This window comes from Cloeon dipterum, chromosome 3 (assembly GCF_949628265.1).
Source record: "Cloeon dipterum chromosome 3, ieCloDipt1.1, whole genome shotgun sequence".
Taxonomy (NCBI): Eukaryota; Metazoa; Arthropoda; class Insecta; order Ephemeroptera; family Baetidae; genus Cloeon; species Cloeon dipterum.
This window is the reverse complement of record NC_088788.1, coordinates 14,007,094-14,025,600: the sequence shown is the minus strand read 5'-3', so window position 1 is coordinate 14,025,600 and position 18,507 is coordinate 14,007,094. Positions and strand designations below refer to the sequence as shown.

General features: G+C 40.4%; 4 protein-coding genes across 11 annotated transcripts in view; 2 read left to right on the top strand and 2 right to left on the bottom strand.

Annotated features, from left to right (window-relative positions):
* Positions 1-59: 59 nt before the first annotated feature.
* Rgl (Ral guanine nucleotide dissociation stimulator-like) lies at positions 60-4,450 on the bottom strand. Of its 3 annotated transcripts, XM_065483090.1 has the most exons (15): positions 4,201-4,450; positions 3,945-4,140; positions 3,788-3,886; positions 3,437-3,633; positions 3,317-3,385; positions 3,099-3,265; positions 2,875-3,044; positions 2,596-2,820; positions 1,968-2,243; positions 1,769-1,912; positions 1,531-1,712; positions 1,443-1,481; positions 1,216-1,324; positions 834-1,164; positions 60-554 (listed from the first exon to the last, which is right to left on the bottom strand). In XM_065483090.1, exons 2-15 carry the CDS (start codon positions 3,969-3,971, stop codon positions 463-465), a joined length of 2,127 nt encoding a protein of 708 aa, XP_065339162.1. In that variant the 5' UTR covers positions 3,972-4,140; positions 4,201-4,450; the 3' UTR covers positions 60-462. The 3 variants fall into 3 exon arrangements, with proteins under 3 accessions (XP_065339162.1, XP_065339163.1, XP_065339164.1); XM_065483091.1 differs by lacking the exon at positions 1,443-1,481 and having other exon boundaries at positions 4,201-4,448; XM_065483092.1 differs by lacking the exon at positions 1,443-1,481 and having other exon boundaries at positions 2,875-3,041; positions 4,201-4,447.
* Positions 4,451-4,707: 257 nt separating this feature from the next.
* Positions 4,708-7,803, top strand: Psn (presenilin). 4 transcript variants are annotated; one of them, XM_065483097.1, is made up of 11 exons: positions 4,714-4,835; positions 5,299-5,342; positions 5,392-5,576; positions 5,640-5,842; positions 5,911-6,052; positions 6,107-6,174; positions 6,232-6,452; positions 6,513-6,611; positions 6,668-6,784; positions 7,101-7,256; positions 7,316-7,803. In XM_065483097.1, exons 3-11 carry the CDS (start codon positions 5,424-5,426, stop codon positions 7,582-7,584), a joined length of 1,428 nt encoding a protein of 475 aa, XP_065339169.1. In that variant the 5' UTR covers positions 4,714-4,835; positions 5,299-5,342; positions 5,392-5,423; the 3' UTR covers positions 7,585-7,803. The 4 variants fall into 4 exon arrangements, with proteins under 4 accessions (XP_065339168.1, XP_065339169.1, XP_065339165.1 ...); XM_065483096.1 differs by lacking the exon at positions 5,299-5,342 and having other exon boundaries at positions 4,708-4,835; XM_065483093.1 differs by having other exon boundaries at positions 4,715-4,835; positions 5,299-5,576.
* LOC135938991 (uncharacterized) lies at positions 7,692-8,788 on the bottom strand. The gene is made up of 4 exons (XM_065483098.1): positions 8,427-8,788; positions 8,187-8,365; positions 7,889-8,127; positions 7,692-7,832 (listed from the first exon to the last, which is right to left on the bottom strand). Exons 1-4 carry the CDS (start codon positions 8,716-8,718, stop codon positions 7,808-7,810), a joined length of 735 nt encoding a protein of 244 aa, XP_065339170.1. The 5' UTR covers positions 8,719-8,788; the 3' UTR covers positions 7,692-7,807.
* Positions 8,789-9,744: 956 nt separating this feature from the next.
* Positions 9,745-18,507, top strand: part of LOC135939561 (E3 ubiquitin-protein ligase RNF220-like) — a 36,529-nt gene continuing 27,766 nt past the window's right edge. For 2 of the 3 annotated variants that reach the window (XM_065484022.1, XM_065484020.1), the window contains exons 1-4: positions 9,745-9,784; positions 12,538-12,663; positions 13,296-13,475; positions 13,935-14,130. In XM_065484022.1, the coding sequence (XP_065340094.1) occupies positions 12,538-12,663; positions 13,296-13,475; positions 13,935-14,130 (502 nt within the window). In that variant the 5' untranslated portion in view covers positions 9,745-9,784. The other variant, XM_065484021.1, reaches the window with a different exon arrangement.

Genomic DNA, 18,507 nt, shown 5'->3' with positions numbered 1-18,507 from the left:
TGTAAATGAAATTAAAAAGATAGATATTATATGTATGTTGCAGGGACAATAAACAGACATTATTTCTAGAAGCTTTAATGCAAATAAAATTTATTTGAGTAATTAACAGTTTTGAGGAAATGTTTAAAAAGGCAACGTAATATAATATAAATTATCGAAAAAGATTCGTCCACAAAAATATATCACACTCAAATTAAGATATCTCATTTTGCGACATTGAAAGTATATCATCGTTAAAATATCAGTGGAATGCATGTTAAGTATAATATAATGTGAGTCCGATATTAATCATGATAATTGCACTCTAAGAATTCATAATTCTCGCATCAATATATATTATGTATAATTTGTTCTGTAATTGCACTTGGTGTCCACACAAATAATATTCACATTCAGAGTAGTTGAAAACTATAGTCAGGCAAATAAATAAATACATTCAAAGCAGACATCCAGTTTCGTAAGCTACAATTTCTTGGCTCTCCGGACAATGAAGTTCAAGTCATGAGCGGTGTTCACTGCGTAGAAAACATTCGCGTCGTTCGGTAGCAGCAATTCTGGAGACATTGTAATTATACCTAATATAAATTTCCATACTGTTTTGCTCTGTCATGTATCGTTTTTTATTTCACGAAAAAGCGGCGCTTGTGAAGCATGAGCGTTTATTTGGTGCCGCATTTAAAAATTCATCACTAAGACAGCTTGTGCCTTTATTCAGAAATATACTGATTATTTTTGAAAATTTGAATTATTTAAGGTAAGAACGTTGAGTATATTTTCTGAATTAATTTTGCCAAGAACAAATTAACCCATATTTGACTAAAAATAAACATTACCTTTATGTGATAAGACTTGTGCAAAAGTGTAGTCCTCAGGTCGGCCTTCGAGTCCAAGCTTGAGCATGGCCTGCCTGACCACCTGGTGGGTGCGGTCGTTGTTGCTCAGCATGATGCTTTTGTACATGACCTGGCCATCCTTGGCGTGGCCCTGACAGTCCGTGGTCACTTTGATCACATAGAACTCAGGCTCCATAGTGGTGCTCGCACTGTCGATGGACTGCTGCAACTTGGCGTTGCTGCCGCTCGTCGCCGTACTGCCCAAGGAGACGTCCAGAGAGACCAGAGATGAGGTGGAGCTCGATTTAGATGAAAGTGGAGAGGGCGAGAGCTGCAAATCGACTTTTTAGAACCAGGAAAGAGCGAGCGCGGGAAACATTACCCCTCGAGATGACCGCCAGGATGTTTCGTGACTGGTGGGGAGGTAGAAACTGCTAGAACTGCTTCCAGAGTTTGTGCTGGCAACTGAGTCATTCTTCTTGTGGCCTTGCCTGGAATTCAAATAAGAGGCTTTCATTAAATAACATTTGTTTTGATGTGTTTAAAACGTTTGTAATCCGCACCAACCGATGAAACTCAAGAAAACTCTAGAAATAAAAAATATCTTACAAAAAACCGATGCTCAATGACCTTGGAAATCTAAAAAAACTGGAATTCCGACATTAGTGACTAATATTTATAAGGTGCTTGGACCAACCTCTTTTTAGATTTTGCCGATTCAACACTGCTGAGAGTATTACTGGGTACGTGCGGCTCAAGCTGGCAGGAGAGATCGTACGCTTCTTTGTCGTCTAGAACGGGAATTGCGTTGAACCACTCTTCAAATTTGCGGTCCAGCTTGAATGAGTATCCGTTCGCTGCACTTTGCAACAATTTAATCTAGAATGCAAAGAGCTACGATTAATTTTTCTGCAAAAATAACTCAAGAATGGTACCTGAGCTAGGATTTCAAACTCTTTCCGCCTCTTGTCAAAATTGATCAGTTTTTCTTCGCCCACAAAGTCGGGGATGGCTGTGTCGATCATTGTGAGGTCGGTCAAAAAAGTTCCTAAGTATGGTATGGTGCCATGGCTAATGGTCTGCAAGCGAACTCATCAGTCGCAATTGAAAACAACCCATTTCAACTCTGCTTACCCCGCTTTGATTCAATTGTCGTTGAATGGCTTTTTGCAATTGCCTATCGTTGGTTCCTACTGTGTTGGCGAATTTGGCAGTTCCCTCCCGCATAAGCAGCTCCCGTTGAGCAAACTGGTTGTTCTCTTCACTGAATATCCTAGCCAGCTCTGAGAACAACTGGTACGTGTCCTTGTCCAGTCCCGCCCAAGACCGTTTCAAACGGTGGATAGGGTTGGACTGCAGACCCGACACAATCGCCTTCAGCGAAGAGAAGTTTTTCAATACTCGAAGTTCCTGAAAACAAACCAAACTTCTTTCAAAACTTCAAATTATTTTTACATTGATAGCATTTGTTATTGTAAAATATTTCTACTGCTATATGGTTAAATTGCTTGATAGCAAACAGTAATCAATTTCACCTATCAAGACAATATAGAAGTCTAACTAACATGAAGCAGAATATAAGGAATGGCTTAACATAATAATTTGGCCTTATTCAGAACTTTTAAGTAAGCACAGCATGGATTTTGGATACTCCAAAAAGCACATCCAGCACGCACTTTCCGCCAAAAGCATCATCATGCTGATAAGAAACCTTGGTGGGATGCATTCTGAGGATAACCAAACGTGTTAATTGTTAACGAACCTGAGCAATTTTAATCCACGTTGAGATGATGAGAGTTCGATCTGGCAATGATTGCTTTAACGTTGTGCTGATCACTCTCAAAGACACTGCGTTGAATTGGTTCACAGTGGCTAAAACAGATCCAGCAGCTCCTCCAGCCAGCCCGCCGACGGCACCAGGCTTTTCTCCGCGCCTGGCCCAAACCGAGCCAAGACATTGGTGCGGCACTAGTCGGGTAAACAGGTCCTGAATAAACAAAAATTTAGAATAAATATTCCTCTCGTCTCGTTTTGGTCTCACCATGTCCATGCAGGTGAGCTGCTCAGCAAAGTGGACTTCGTTTATGTTTGGGAATTTGTACTCAGAGAGGTCAGTCACTTTGGTGGCATCAACGACAACTTCGTGGACCGTGTCACCGTTGTCGACAGGCATGGCCGTCGGCACCCTTGCACTTCTTTCACCAACATCTGCTTAAGAAACATAATTATAGCGGCAAAGGGGTGAATTGAGTCAAGGGAATTCACCTTGTAAGAGCTTCTCTAGGCGGTGTCTAACTCTAATTGCTAATTCAGATTCAGGAACGTTTTCCTTGCAGAATTCGTCGAGCCTTTGCAAGGCTGGAAACTTGGGAGGATCGACAAAGTCTTCAGGGTAGGTGTCAAGCCACACATGCAGAGCCAGTATAAGAGTTCTGAAGGAGATGTTGTATTACAAGGGTTACATAATAAGATTTCAATTTTACTTGACATGTTGTTGCCTTAAAAAATCTGGCAGCTCCACCTCATCACCGTCATTTGCAAGTAACTTATACCTGGAAGAAGTTTGCTTTAAATTTGCCGATTGATAATTGAGATTTACTTGCCTATCAAGCAAAAGCCCTAGCACCTGCGACGCTGTGCTAAATGATCTATAAGTGGCTAGAAAAATGTTGACATAAGTTGTCTCGAGTTCTCCCTCGTCGCTGGCCAAGCATTCGACCAGTTTGACAAGGGTAGCAGCCTTGACTAATCGCACCCTGACGGTCTCCCATTCTAGATGAGAAATGTTGTCTTCCTGTTCCTGAAGCAAACAAAAGACACCTCGGTCAAAATTGTGTTTTGATTTCTTTTCTTTTAACAAGCATATTATGTTAATTATGTTAGCGTTGCTTTTGTCGATAATTGCTGTGTGTATGCCATATAAATATGGAAAATATTGGTTGATAAATACGTACCGAAACACTTTTATTTGGACTGTGGTATCGCACTTTCTTGAGGTAAACGGTGAAAACAGCTCCTGGGGTGCGCTCCTCGCCCCACAGTCTCCAAGTTGGCTGAGATTATTGCAAAACCATAAGCGACAGGTGAAGGGAAATCTCAAGCTACACTCACCAGACTGTCAGCAGCATCGATGTTCATTGTCTTGGCTTAAGCATTGCTGTGGACCAGCAGCAGCAATGGGCACGAGTCCACCATCATCTTCTAGACAATCGGACCACAGCGGCATGCCGGAATCAGGCCATGCTCAGGGTGTCACCAGTCAGAGATTCCCTCAAAAGCGAATGTAAACATGCAGGGCACTGCAACTCTGGACGTATTCGCGTTGTTAAATAGGCTGAGGGCTGAGGTGACCTTTTTACGGCGCTACCTTCAAGACGAGACGGTGCTTTGTGGTTCAGGCGCGTGCGGGTGCGTATGTCAACAATGCCAGGACGAGCTGGAGACGGCTAACTAATTATAAAAATCGAAGGCGCGCTGACCCGTTCTGCTCATTCCACCTGCAACGTCATGGATCGTCCTGTTTTGCATTTTCTCCCAAGACATAGGTGGGAGGAGCAGTCGTGATCGCGAATGAACCCTTTCGCTTCCGCAGTTCTCATTGCCATCTGTTGCTACTGCCTGTAAATAAACCATTTTTAGTGCCGCGAGGGATGGGCCAGGATGGGCGGCACCTTTATTTATTTATTTAATTTGAAAATATCTTTAGATATAAGAAAGGCAATCGATGATTCTAAAATATTATATTTACGTAAAAACAATATTGAAAAATAAATACCAGGAAATTATCATGCCCAAACCACCATAGATATTACCCATTTTCTTAGGTTTGAGTTACGCCCCCTTTGGTGGCACAGCCCAGGAGCCCAGCAGAGGCAGAGGCGGAACCAGGCGGAACTGCCCACTTGTTTTGTTTGACTTGACTTGAAGTTATATAATGCATTATTTAAAGGTGTGTTTCCGTGAAAAGAGATGCTGATTTCAGTCGGAAATTGATCTAATTAGGTAGATTTGAAGTTTCAAAGAGTGTTATTCTTACTCTTTCTCTTATCTAAAATTCTAAAATGCATTAGTGCGATAAAAATGTTTGTTAAGATTGGTTGAAAATATTTTCGGAACATTTTCCATTTTATGTGTATATAATAATATAATTATTCAGGCTTAGTTAAATACATTAATGTTAGATAGATGATGATGATGATAATTTGACGTATTTATTGTTGTTTGGCATGTACAATACTTGGGCAAAATTTTGCTTACTCAAAGCATTTTGCGTTTTCCTCAAAAGTTTTCATCTTCCTTTGATTGGGACTCTGATAATATCCGACTGATATTATACTTATTTCTCAGCCTGATGACAAATATTTAAGTTTCTATCTCTTTTGCATATTGTTAGAGATTTTATTACTTTATCTTAGGTTTGTTTCTTTTTATTTAGTTCTTATCTTTGGTTTTTGCGTTTTTACAGCACTCCCTCACGCCTATCCCTTGCAATCTATGACGAGCAAGCTGGTGCCTGTGCAATAACTAACCCACAACTTTGTTATCTCTCGCATGTCAGCTAATCAGTCGGGCTCCGAACACACAGCACTGATGGACGCCGTGGACCAACAAAGCGAGCTACCCAACTATGGCACTGACCGGCAGACACGGCAGCGGCCCAACAAGCGCACCAGGTCCTCAGGACCTGCTCAGGGCACTGGCAATCCTAGTAGGGACGATCCTTCCCCGCCCACATTGTCCAGGGTAAAGATAAATCAAATGCGATTTTGTAATTTATATTTGTGCTATATTTATGATTTTTCAAAGAGTCCAGGCCAGTATGATGACCGAGCCAGATTGAATGATGGAACTGGCCCCAGTGGCCAAGAAATGTATGTGGATGAGGAAGAAGAGCTCAAGTACGGTGCCAAACATGTCATCAAGCTCTTTGTGCCGGTTTCCCTCTGCATGCTGGTAGTCGTGGCAACCATTAGTTCCATTTCCTTCTACACAACAAAAGACGTCTACTTGTAAGCATTGAAGAATTTTATATTTTTTTGTGTGGTAATAATTGGTCTTATATGGTTTATTTCTTAAGAGTGTATACACCATTCCACGAGAAAAGCAGTGATCCAGGAACCAAAATCTGGAATGCTCTCGCCAATGCTGGCATTTTGCTGATTGTCATAGTGATCATGACTTTCATCCTCATCCTCCTCTACAAGTACCGGTTCTACAAGGTACGCTATTACCAAATTCACCTATGTAGCTCATTTTAATCTGCTTTAAATCAGGTCATCCATGGCTGGCTGATTCTGTCCTCTTTGATGCTCCTCTTCGTGTTTGCATATCTCTATTTAGAGTGAGTTTTTTTATCATGTTGTGCACTGGATCTATCATGAATTTAAATCACCACCAGGGAGGTTCTGCGAGCGTACAATGTGCCAATGGACTACTTCACGCTCGCTGTGATCATGTGGAATGTTGGTGTAGTCGGGATGATCTGCATTCACTGGAAGGGACCTCTGCGCCTCCAGCAGGCTTACCTGATCTTTATTGCGGCCTTGATGGCGTTGGTTTTCATCAAGTACTTACCTGACTGGACCTCCTGGGTTGTTCTGGCCGTTATTTCTATTTGGGGTACTTCCTAATTGCTTTGAATTTATTTTTTAATCCATCTAACTGGTGTTATTTGTTTAGATTTGGTCGCTGTACTCACTCCTAAAGGACCACTGCGAATCCTTGTGGAAACTGCCCAAGAACGGAATGAGCAAATTTTCCCTGCACTGATTTACTCCTGTAAGTTCCGCAAAAAAGCTGTGCAATTTAACTTGATTCTTTGAATTATTTTACAGCCGCTGTGGCTTACACTGTAGTTGGAATGGCTGATCGTGGGGGCGAAGCAACTGGAGATGAGACAAGACCAGCAGCAAGGCAGGCCCAGAGGCAAGAGCGGGGCCAAAGTGGAGCTGGTAATTCTGTTTTAGAAACATTCCTCTTGGAAATTAATAGTTCTTTGTCCAGTATTTAATTGTTGGCGTGAGTTAATTCCTAAACCATTTCTTTTGGTATCAGTTTTTTCTCTTTTAAGTTATAGTGTGATACTGTGATACTTAACTTGCTGGTAGTCATTTTCCCAGAATTCATTGACTACCGTATTTCTGGAAAGCCATTATTTTTTGTAGTTTAGCTTTAAATGCATTGAAACTGCCACTCAGATTTCAATTTTGCTTCTTTTAGGAACAAAAGCTGGATTTTTTTAATACAAATGTATGCTCTTTGATTTAGGCGATGATAATGGTGGATTTTCCGAGGAGTGGGCAAATCAGGTGACTCACGCTATCAATACTAGGGTGCTGGCTGGCCAGCCAGGTAACTACACTGCCTCAACAGAGAACGCACCCCAGCAGCATGGACCTTTTATGGAAGCTGATGATGAAGAGCGTAAGAACTTCTTTGCACTTTTGATTGATTTGTGGTGCTGATTAAATTAATTCCAATAGGTGGTATCAAGCTGGGACTGGGAGACTTTATTTTCTACAGCGTTCTCGTTGGGAAAGTTTCGTCGTACGGAGACTGGAACATGACTCTCGCTTGCTTCATCGCAATCCTAATTGGCTTGTGCCTGACCCTTCTACTGTTGGCCATTATCAAGAAGGCGCTGCCTGCCCTTCCCATTTCCATCACTTTTGGCTTGATCTTCTACTTCTCGACTCGAGAAATTGTCAAGCCTTTCACTGATCTCCTGGCAAGTGAACAAGTTTTTATTTGATTTGCTTTATTTGCTCTGTAATGAGACTAGGATGTTCTGTGGTTGCTGTAATGCCTGACTTTAATTTTTTAATTTAAATAATATGTATTTGATCTTAATTTATTCAAGATTTATTGATATCTTTTTTTACAACGTTAAATATCTCAACACTTATCCATCAATAATTTAACTAGCCCTAAAATAAATAATAAACAGAGACGTCCATAATGTACTTTGATACGCCTCACAGTTTCATTTTCAACAGAAACCTGTAAAAGAAAAAAATGATCAATTTGAAGAATTTATCCCAACTATGAGAGCATACCTTGCAATCTGTGGAATTGGAGAGGCTTCGACTTGACAACCTGCCAAACTATTAACATTGCAGTGGTGGCTCAAGGCATTATCCCTCTTTAACGGAAAGTCCTCCAAAGCCTTGAGAATCCTGGCCGTCTGCTCGATTTTAGCCTCCTCGTTCAAACTCCTTCGGCGCCGACCAATTGCTGTCCCTGTCGTTCCTGCTGCAGTGCTTGTGTTTGTTCCAAAGATGTTGGAAAACAGAACCTACAAGGCCATAAGTGCATTTTTGTCTTTAAATATGGACAGTCCTAAATAAAACTTACGAGAACCATGTTAACAAGGAACACGGCAAACACGAGAAATGAAAGGGTTAAAAGGGCCACTTCTAGTGAGGGAAAGCCAATATCGCTTGTGCCCCCAGAGCTGCTCCATCCTGGATCCCTGGCAAATCTCCGTCTGCTGTTTCTCTTTCCCACGACATTGAGCTCCGTCAATTTTTCGGCTGTTAAGTAGCGAATTGTTTGTCTATAGAAGATGCATTTAAAATGATTTCAACAACGCACCTATATGTCGCAGCATTCTGTTCTTCAGTTTGTGCAGATACGTAACTTTTTCTTTCATCGTTGCCGGTTCCTCCTTTTGCGTCCAAATTGAGTGCCGCAGCTGTTGGTGAAGAGACTGCAGACTCGAGAGGTAGTAAGGGTCGATGGTGATGTTGTTTAGCTGGTTCTTTTCGGTTGCCTTGGAGGGCTGCGGATTCAGGTCGATATTCTGCGTTTCCACCTGGGGCAGCTGGATCCAGTCACAATTGGCCATTGCCAGGACGGAAAAAATTGTTGGCACTGACAACTGCATCTCGGTGGCTCACTCTGAACTGACAATTTAAGTGCTGGAATCGAGTGCGCGCAGGTTAATTGCGATGCCAGGCTTCGCACGCATGTCGCGCTCAGGAGTGCGTGTCGCCCTACACGATACACTCCTAATTGTCAGCTAACGATTTGCTAAAAACGGGAAACGGTAAAAACTAGATGTCAAAAACTGGATTATGAGGTTATTTTTAATTGAATTTTGCCGGTGTAGAACTTATAAAATATTAAATAAATATTTTTTTCAAATGCAGTGCATATTATAAAATATTTAATAAGTGAAGTAAGGAATAATACAAATGGAACCAATAATTCATTGAAATTTTTGAATCAAAATCAAGTAAGTATTATATCAGATCCTTTATCAAGTAAAGATTAATGCAATTAATTAAAATTTAATTACAATATCACTTGACTTCTAGGCATAATATTAAATTATTTATTCTTTAACATGTTTTATGTTGTGTGCAACATAAAGGATGTTGTATTTTAAATTTTAAAATTCACAGATGAATAATAAGAAAAAAATCTGCAGTTATAAATTTTTACAATCGAAAGCTTTTATTAATTTTGCTACGATTTTTTTTCATGGTTGATTTATCGGATTTATCAATGAAATTCTCGAAGTAATTTTTCCCGGCTACCCGCTTAGCACAGACGTCGCTCAGGTTGCTTGAATTGAGATTTTGCAGGCGCTGTGCACAATTCATTACTATCGTTGCAGCACAGATGTCTCTTCACTAGCGATCGCTCCTGTTGACAGCGCCCCCAATGGCTCAGTTTGCAAAATAAAATAGATCATACAAATCAACTTTGAATAAATTAGTATATACGTTAAAAATTCACTCTAAACAAGTGGTCTGTGTCAATTTATTATTGTTAAATTTCCATTATTTATCAATAAAGTTAAAAAGATTCAAATTGTGATAAGAATTTGTGAACTAGGCCGCTAAGTATAATCATGGAAAAACTTTTCGCGCCATTTGAGGCTCCTCCTTTTTTTAGCCCCCTCCCACCAGAGGACAACAACAAGCGCGTTCAACATGAGGGAGTAGGTAAGTCAATCGTCGTATTTTAGTCTCAAAATAAAGGGTTTGCGGGTCACATGGGGTCCACCAATGGTGTGACAATTGTTTATAAGAGTCTAGTGATTTAATCTTGTTAATTTTTTACTCGTCCGACCCTAACACTGCGCCAAGGTAGGCAAATTTTTTCACGTTTTACCAGCTTTTTGGAAGTGTTTTGCGGCACCGTTGTTTTTCATCTTTGGGCCGGTTTCGAGTCGGGATTCAGTAAATGTTTAATTCCTTCAGTTTTATACTATATCAGACTGCATTAAAATAATTTATAACACTCGGGTTGACTCCTCGTTTACCTATTTTGAGACGTAAACAACTTCAGTGTCTGTTTTGGCGGCACTCTGGTTTTGCTCGTATTTTTGTTCGAATTGACCGCTGATAGTCGTTTATGAGCCTGACAGGCTGGAGATTATAAGTTTTTCTACGATCCGCGAAAACCTCACGTATTTTCGTCAAGTGATACTAATTTAAATTGCTTCAGAAAATTTCTGTTTATATCGTCGTTGCCTCTACATTCGCCATGTTCGCGTTAGACGCTGTATCATGAAACGAATAAAAGCGGGAGGAGACCGGCGATACAATTATTAACCCATCCTAATATAACTTTTTTATGGAGACTATATGACCCGATTTAAATAAAAATATGTTGGAACGTATATTGTACATTATTGTTAAAAAATTATTTTTTATATTTGAGTAAAAAATAGTATTAAATCTTGCAAATTTTCACCGGGCTCCAGTAAAAAACGCAAACATACTGCTCTCTTAATGACATATTTTTGTAATTTTAATGAATTGAATTATACATATTGTGATTGTTCTATTGTGATTTTTTTAATCTAGTATCAATAAAAGTACAATTCAATATATTATTATATTTGAATAATGAAACCCGCACACACAAAAAAGCAAAAAATACCAAAATCAGCCTATACCACAAATCCTTGAACATTTAGAGTTTGAATCGACGTATTTAGAAGGAGAAGGACTACAAACAAATTTTACGATAACTAGAGATGGTATCAGTTTATTTTCAATAAATTCCTCAGTAATTGCGATATTATTTTTTATTGTGATAGAATGGTTAGAAAGTGCCAATTTTCCCAATTTACCTATTATCTTCAAGCTAAATTTTCGAAATATGAATTGCGTTTATTATACCGTGCTGTCAAATCAGTTCACCTCTTAGGCTTGGGAGAATTTAAGATACACTTTTCAGTCAATGTTTATCTTTTATTTTAAATATTTTCATGTGTTTCGCTTTTACAAGTTTTGTTCTAGCTTTGTAACCGGTAGAGGTGGAAAACATGAATTATTGCTGCTGCCACAATGTTGTAATTTTAAAATCTAATCCTTAATATTTTATATTCAAAATTAGGTGATCACGGGTTTTAGTCTTACTGAAATTGACCGCTAGTTTTTACTCATTAAGAAACCTTTACTTTATTTATTTATTTCGCTGTAAATTGCGGCGAATCACTTGAAAATATTGTAAATTGTCGGAAGATATTATTCTGGCTTGAAAAACATGGTTTGTAACACTCATTGTAAGAATTCAAGATGAGCCTAAAGATAGGTCAGTGCACTCTCTTGGCTCGCCAAAATATTTCTACTCTACCTTTTTTCTTCCCTCTAACAATAAGCTTGGCTTTAATCCGCAGCAAGGGATTTTACGCACTCTCCCTGCAAGTTTTATTCTTCGTGAAATTTGGTTCAAGCGTCTGCGGCACGTATGGAATGTGCTAGGCTCTTTTCTTTCCTCACGTTTCAAACCCCTTGTGATTGAATCAAAAACATAAACCAGACTACAGAGAGTTTCTTTCTTTCGATTTTAATAGGTTACCATTCATCAATTTCTAAAAAGCCCACCTTCAAGTAACAGGGTTTGACATTTATCCGCTTCATTCACAATAACTCAGGAGCCTGAAATATGTCGTACGGCTTGACAATCTATTATTTTAGCGGGATGGAAAGTAAATTGTAGTTTCTGTTTGGAGTAAAAAATAACGAAAATCTTTTATGACCTACCTCACACGATTTTGTCTGAATAAAGTTTGTAATAATAATCCAAGGAAATGCATATATTTATCTTGGTAAGACGGCAGAGCTTATAAAGGTCTTGGGTGCGACGCGCGAGATGTAAAGGATCTGCTGCAGGTATATGAATTTAATAATGTCACAACGTGGTTATCGGATTTCGCGCGCCGCATGCTAATTGAATCATCTTTCTGCTGCTTAATCTCCAATTATGACAAGAAACGCGAGGAGGCTCTTTCATGCTCTTGCATTTCGCGTCGTAATCAAGCAGCTTCTCGAGCTCAGCAAACAAAAACTCTTGCACTTCACCTGAGACATTATGCATTGTCTCCCTCGACGACAAACCTTTCTCAACGCAGCATAAATTGTGAAATTAAATATACAACCGCGTCGTTGAGCTACGATGGCCTCTTGCGTCTGCTGAAAAACTTGAAACAATAACTCACTCTCCAACTGTCTCCTTCCTGGGGTTTTCTCTCAAATCGGCTAAGAGAATTTCGCACTTAAAATTCAAAACTTAAACGTTAATTAGTGGGTATATTTGCCTTGAGTGCGGGATAAGCATTTTTGTAAAAGCAGTGTGGTGCTTGGATAAATGAGTTTAGTAAACTACATCAATATTTTAAGCGCAATCAAGGGTTCGCAAGTGTGCGATTTGTTTTATTTGACATTCGGCGATTGTTTTGTTTCAGATGGACAACGCTGCGGCGGCTGCCTATGCAACAAATCCTCAACTTCCTCCTTCTCTGGTCGTTTTCTCCCAGTCGGGAGACACTCTCAGCGATGTGCTGACTATGCAAAGGACCTTCAATCCGCAGGTAGGACGACCACCCCTCCCTTCAGCGACTCACTCCGAACTGAGTGTTATGATGTGCATGCATTCTTTAAACATCAAAGAGCTCTTGAGAGGGCTGATTCAACGAGTAAATAAAATAGAAAATCATCAACCAGGAATTTCTAAAGGAAAAATATACATTTTTCAGTCACCACTTATATGATTTCTCGCTTTTAATGTTTTTAGTAATAGAATAAAAAAGTATATTTCACATTTTTTTATTTTGATTGAATTGTGTACGATTTTTATGAATCGTCCTAGATGAAAAGCGTTTTTCTGTGACATATCGAGGTTTAAAAAAACAAAGCAAAATTTGTGATCACCACTAATTCATGTCTGCTGCACTTTTGGCACATCTCATTCTGACTAACTGATAAATTTGTTACCTTTGTTTAATAAATTCAGTCAATTTATTTTTCTTAAAAAACAAGTCATTATATTACATTCGTGCGTCATCCACGCAAGGAATATGAAAATTACCGCGAAAAAGTTTAAAAAATTACGGATTTCATGTCAATCACTAAAGTTTTTTTGGACTCGATTAAAGAATAATTTTTAAGCGAAGAAAAGTAACAGTTGATTATTTTTTCAATTGCTGTATGATAACAATTGCAGCTTCCGAAGGACTTTCACTTGCCTGGAAGATTTAGCTACCCTGGTCACTTGCTGCAACACTTGCAGCCGCATCAGTTTCTGCACCCAGCTCTTGACCCACGATTGACTTTTGGCACCCACGGCGCGTTCCGGCCGCTATCAGCTTTCGCCCCTCCGCAGGCCAAGAGTCTCAAAACAGGGGTGAGTGTGTGCTCTGTTATTAGGGGTAATGAATCTTGCGGTTTCGCTGTTGTTCGGGATTACGGTTTACCCACTTTTCCTTGAGAGATCTGAAGGACTCCTTTGTGGCGCAAGCCACGCAGAAAGGAGGCAAGCTAGTGCCTGCGCTATCGTTGTTTCACTTGGAACTATCAGAATCTTAACATTTAAAAAATAAAATTTGGTTTTTAATACAAGCTGTAGCAGTGTATTGATTTATATGATTCTGTTTGTTGAATTGCATTCAAAAAATAAATGAAACTTGATTTACTATTCAATTTTTCACATAGAAACGACATCATAAGAGCCCACTGAAGGTCGCTTTTTTAATCTTGCTGTTATTTCCCTACCTGTTTTATTCTTAAAAAATAAATAAACGATCCAAAATGCACCAAAGCTTATCGGTGATTTTACCCTATAAAATAAATACATCTTTTCCAGCCTGACATCAGGGCAGGTTGCAGCAAGAGTTTATACAACTTAGAGGTCGGTCACGAGGCCAGTTCGCCTGACTTGAGTTCGTCGCCGCTGAATCAGCAGGAGGACGAGAGCATGAGTGGCACAGAGGAGGCCAACTTGCGCGCCGACACCCCCGGCTCGGAACGCTCAACCCCTGAGGAGGGTCGTGGATTCCGACGTGAGTACAGCCCTCGCTTATAGTTAATGTGATTTCTGCACTCGCGGGATTTTCTGTCGACGTGGGTCGGGAGCAAAAAATGCTAATATTTTAACGGTTCGTTGATGGCGGTGTGTAAACCGCAAGTCGGTAAGTGTTTTTGAGGAATTATGATCCATTAGTGATCAAATTATGCTAATAAAGTGGAGGCACGCAATATCGTCCCCTTAATAGCTTTTATAACAACATGTAACACCTTTTAAACGTATCGTGTGTGGCGCACACGGATTTCGCTCGGAGCTTGTAAACGCGACGGCCCTTTTAATATTTCCATTAAGGCAACATTGGGAAATAGCACTGTTCTCATTTTGCGCGCCTCTAATTGTTATTTACTGACTACTCTCGGGCGGAATATGGTAATTGTCCGTTTTTTCCAAGCCATCCGGAATTGTGGAGAGGCCTTTCAGTCGTGTTTCCGAACTTTAATAAACCGCGCGAGCAGCACACCCAGCGAGAAACGTACGAATTTTATGGCCTGCCCCGCGAATATAGTGTGTGTACAATTGATTTTCGCCGCGCGCGGCCATAAATGATAAAAAATTTCCTTCTCGAGGTATTCGCATTTAATGGATTTTATGAATTCGGACTTAAAAGGCATATAAAAGCGGCTGCAAAGTGGATTGCAGCGTAATTGAAATATTTATGCTGATAGTGGCCAACTCAACTTTTTATGCTGCATGAGCGGGTTTGTTGCAAGAAGCATAAAAAATGCTAATTCAATTTTATGGTTAATGTTAAGTTAATATTTTAACATTGTTTTCTTTTCACTGTGCCTCGCAGCTTAATAAAAATGTTATTTACTTAAACCTGTATGCTACGTAAATAGCTTTATTATATAGTTGTTTATTCTCACATTTTTCAAATTGCAATCATTTTATGGCATAGTCAAAAAATTGTAAAAGCAAGTAAGAAAAGGCAACACTTGGAAAAAAATTGCGAAAACCCTGTCCAGGAGGGCAGAGTCAGAGTTGACCCTTACAACTTGATTTTTTTTAGATAAAATGAAAGGAAATAAGTTCATTTTAATTCATAATTAGAACAGTCTCCAAAGATACATTTAAAAATGAAAATCGAATGTTTATGCTGAGTACTGTTTTTTTGTATTAAGTCCAAGATTAACTCATTTGATAGGATGAGATACTGAGCTAAAAAGAAAAGGCTTTGCCCCGAAAGGGAGCTACAAGTTTAAATATTAAATTTTTAGTTTAAAAATGTTGTATTATTTACTGCTGGTATAAAATATCGTGGCATGACAATCAAGCCGTAATTCTTGAGTGCAGAACTGAGTGGGATTTTTTTTTCAATTCAAAATATATTTTTATCTATTTCGCTTCTCTTCTCTTACTTTGAAAGTTTGCGCACATCAACAATCCTGATAAATTTAAGCATTTTGAATTTTCTCATCAATCGATCCTTTCCTATGCTCGCACGAAGGCAAGAAATTACGGCCGGTCTTCGCACACGTCCATTGGATTCGCAGTACAAACAAATCGGCAGCGCGTCGACAATACAATTATTGCCTGGATTGAATAGATCGATAAATCTGAGCTCATTATCTGCCAACAACAAGCGGTGAAAAATACAAATAAATAATTCACAATCAGATTTCTCTCGTGTTTATTGGCCCATTGGAAAGGACACTGGCACGAACGTAGTATTTTTTACCTCGCGCTCAGATAAATTTATTCTGAACAAACAGGAGAGGCAGTCGCCGCGCGTACTAATATGCAATAAATAAATGTACAGCGTCGGCGACATGAAGGGGAACGGCTGTTATCTGATGAGACTCTTTCGGCTCTTACGCGCTGTGGCGGGGGATGAAGGAGACGGGCGAGGGTGCAAGACGTGCATTGTTAATTAAAAATTATTATTTTTATCAGGCTTGTTGCATCTAAGACGGTCGGCGGTTGCTTATGTCCTCTCCTCGGAGAGCTCAATCGATGCAAGAAGAGCTGTTGAGAAAGTTGTTGCCACTGCGGCCGATATTAAAATTTTAATTGCCATTTTTAACTGCCTCACGAGTGGCAATCAAGGGCACTTCATTCCAACTTTGAAATTAAAATCTGGCTACATGGCAGTGGCACTTTCGTCACAGCAGCTTTTTATTAAGAAAAGGAAATGAGAGACGCGCTTGAAATGTTTGCCTTGCGTTTCTCTCCAGGAACGAGCGTTTTATTGCCAAGTCTGACGACGGCGTGCGTTAGCATTCGGATAATCAAATTGTGAACTTCTTGACGATTCTGGAAGAAAGAATCTCGCATCAGCTATTTCACCTTATACTATTTTGGGAAGACTATCTTGAAATATGAAAGGCTAGTGACAGGATAAATTTCGTGTACCTCCAACTTCATGGAACCAAGCTATACAAGGTATCTAACTAACTTTTATAATATTTTCTCTGCAACCACTGGCAGCGATTTTATTTATTTCAATAATTTATTGTTATTTGAATATTTTGAATTTGCGACGAAAATGTTTTTTAATTGGGTGGCGAGTTAACCCATCCGTTGATCAGAGTAAAAGACAAAGTGTGATTTGCTATCACTGGTCTGCATCGTCTGCCGGAGCTGATTTTTACGCGAGTGGCACAAAATCAATGCATTCGGCAACCAAAAGCAGTCGTTATCCGATTGGCCGTCGGTAGAACTGGGTCAGCACAGAGCAGAAACTCCTCCGCCACTCTGCGCAAAAAAGTGCTGCAGGTTTGGCCAGAGCTGTCAGAGATAAATCCCGTCGGCAGGGAAATTGTGACACGTCGCGTACAAATGGAGCAAAAAGGGGGAAGAAGCAAGCGAAATTGGCCAGGAATAATTCGAGCCAAGGCAATAAATTCGCCTCCGCACCGCTGCCGCCGCCGCGTTATTTACAACCCCTTTGTTCATGCGGCAAAAAGCGACAAACTGCGCCGCCGAAACAGCAGATTGAGTTTTAAACTTTATTCTAATCTATTCGGTGGCAGCAGTTGGCTGTGCTGCCGGCGAAATTGGCCTGGCGAGTCGATCTGGCTGGCGCTCTGCCTCGGCCGCTCGATTGGCCTGGCCGCGAAAGGGGGCGGCACCCTGACTGGTGCTCCAATGGTGCTCACAGGGGTGCGCAGGGCGGCGCCGCTCCGGTGCTCATGCGCCCCCGCCCTCGCCGTGACCTCTTGACCCCGCCGCTCTCTCGCTCGCTCGCTCGCTTTTGTCGCATTGCAAAAAGCGCCAAAGTAAGATGTTATTGCACAATGGCGATAAATAATAAAAGGGCAGCAAAAAAGGGCCGTGCAGTGATTCATGTTTCATTGTAAACGAGATTTAACACATTCATTTTTCACTCAATTTAACAGCGCTTTTTGTGCCTGCCCGCCTGCCGCCTTTGAATCGGTGCTGCAAGCGTCACGATGCGCGTATGGAAATAATAAATTCATCGCTCTGCCCGCAGATGTGTTAAAAAAAGGTAAATAATATTAACGAGCGAGGCGAAATTGAAAAATCTGCTTGTTGGTCGAGGCGAGAAGAGCATCGAGACAAAAACTCTAAAAACAGTCGCTCTTAACTATTCTACAAGGATGGTTACAAATTGCCGTCTTTTGCGGTTTGACCTCAGCTCCGACGAGGAAAGCAGGAATAATTTTTGCTTGAAATCATATCAATATTTTATTAAAGCACGCAGTTTAGTTTTATGCTACATTTAGGGAAGGGCTTAAACCTGAATTATACCGCTGTTGAAAACAACAAATCTCCTTACTAATTGCCAAAAAGTTGCACTGTCTGCGGAACAACGAGGAAGCTAACTAATTGAAAGAGCCTTTATGCGCCAGAATTAAAACATTCGCGTGTGCGCAATGTCGAAATAACCCGCGCCCATTCATTTGCGTGTAATTGAATTAATTACACGCGCAATTATTATTATTGCCTGCGTTCTCTCGTTGGCTTTGTTGGCGCTTTGTGTGCAGTGCGGGGGCTGCGCTCCTGCGGTATTAATTACACGGCCGCTTTGTGTGTGCAGAATTCGAGAGAGAGATAGAGAGAGAGAGATGATGATGAGGACCCGTGAGCCGCTGCCGAGCTGGTGCTGCGGCTTTCACGATAATTTACAGAGGTGTTTTATTATTGCAGGCCGCGGCTTGGCGTAATACGTAAATCATGTAGTACTTTAAGAGCAATCTATTTTTATTGTACGCGCGGTTGCTAGTTTTACGATCCGCCTGAGCCGATTTGAAACGGCTCAAATTGTGCTCCTTCCATTCTATACACATATGGTCCAAGACAGCTGCTTATTATGCACACTCTCGCAATAAAACGCACTAACCGGACGAGCGGGAACACTGAAATCACATTTGCGCTTGAATGTACAACA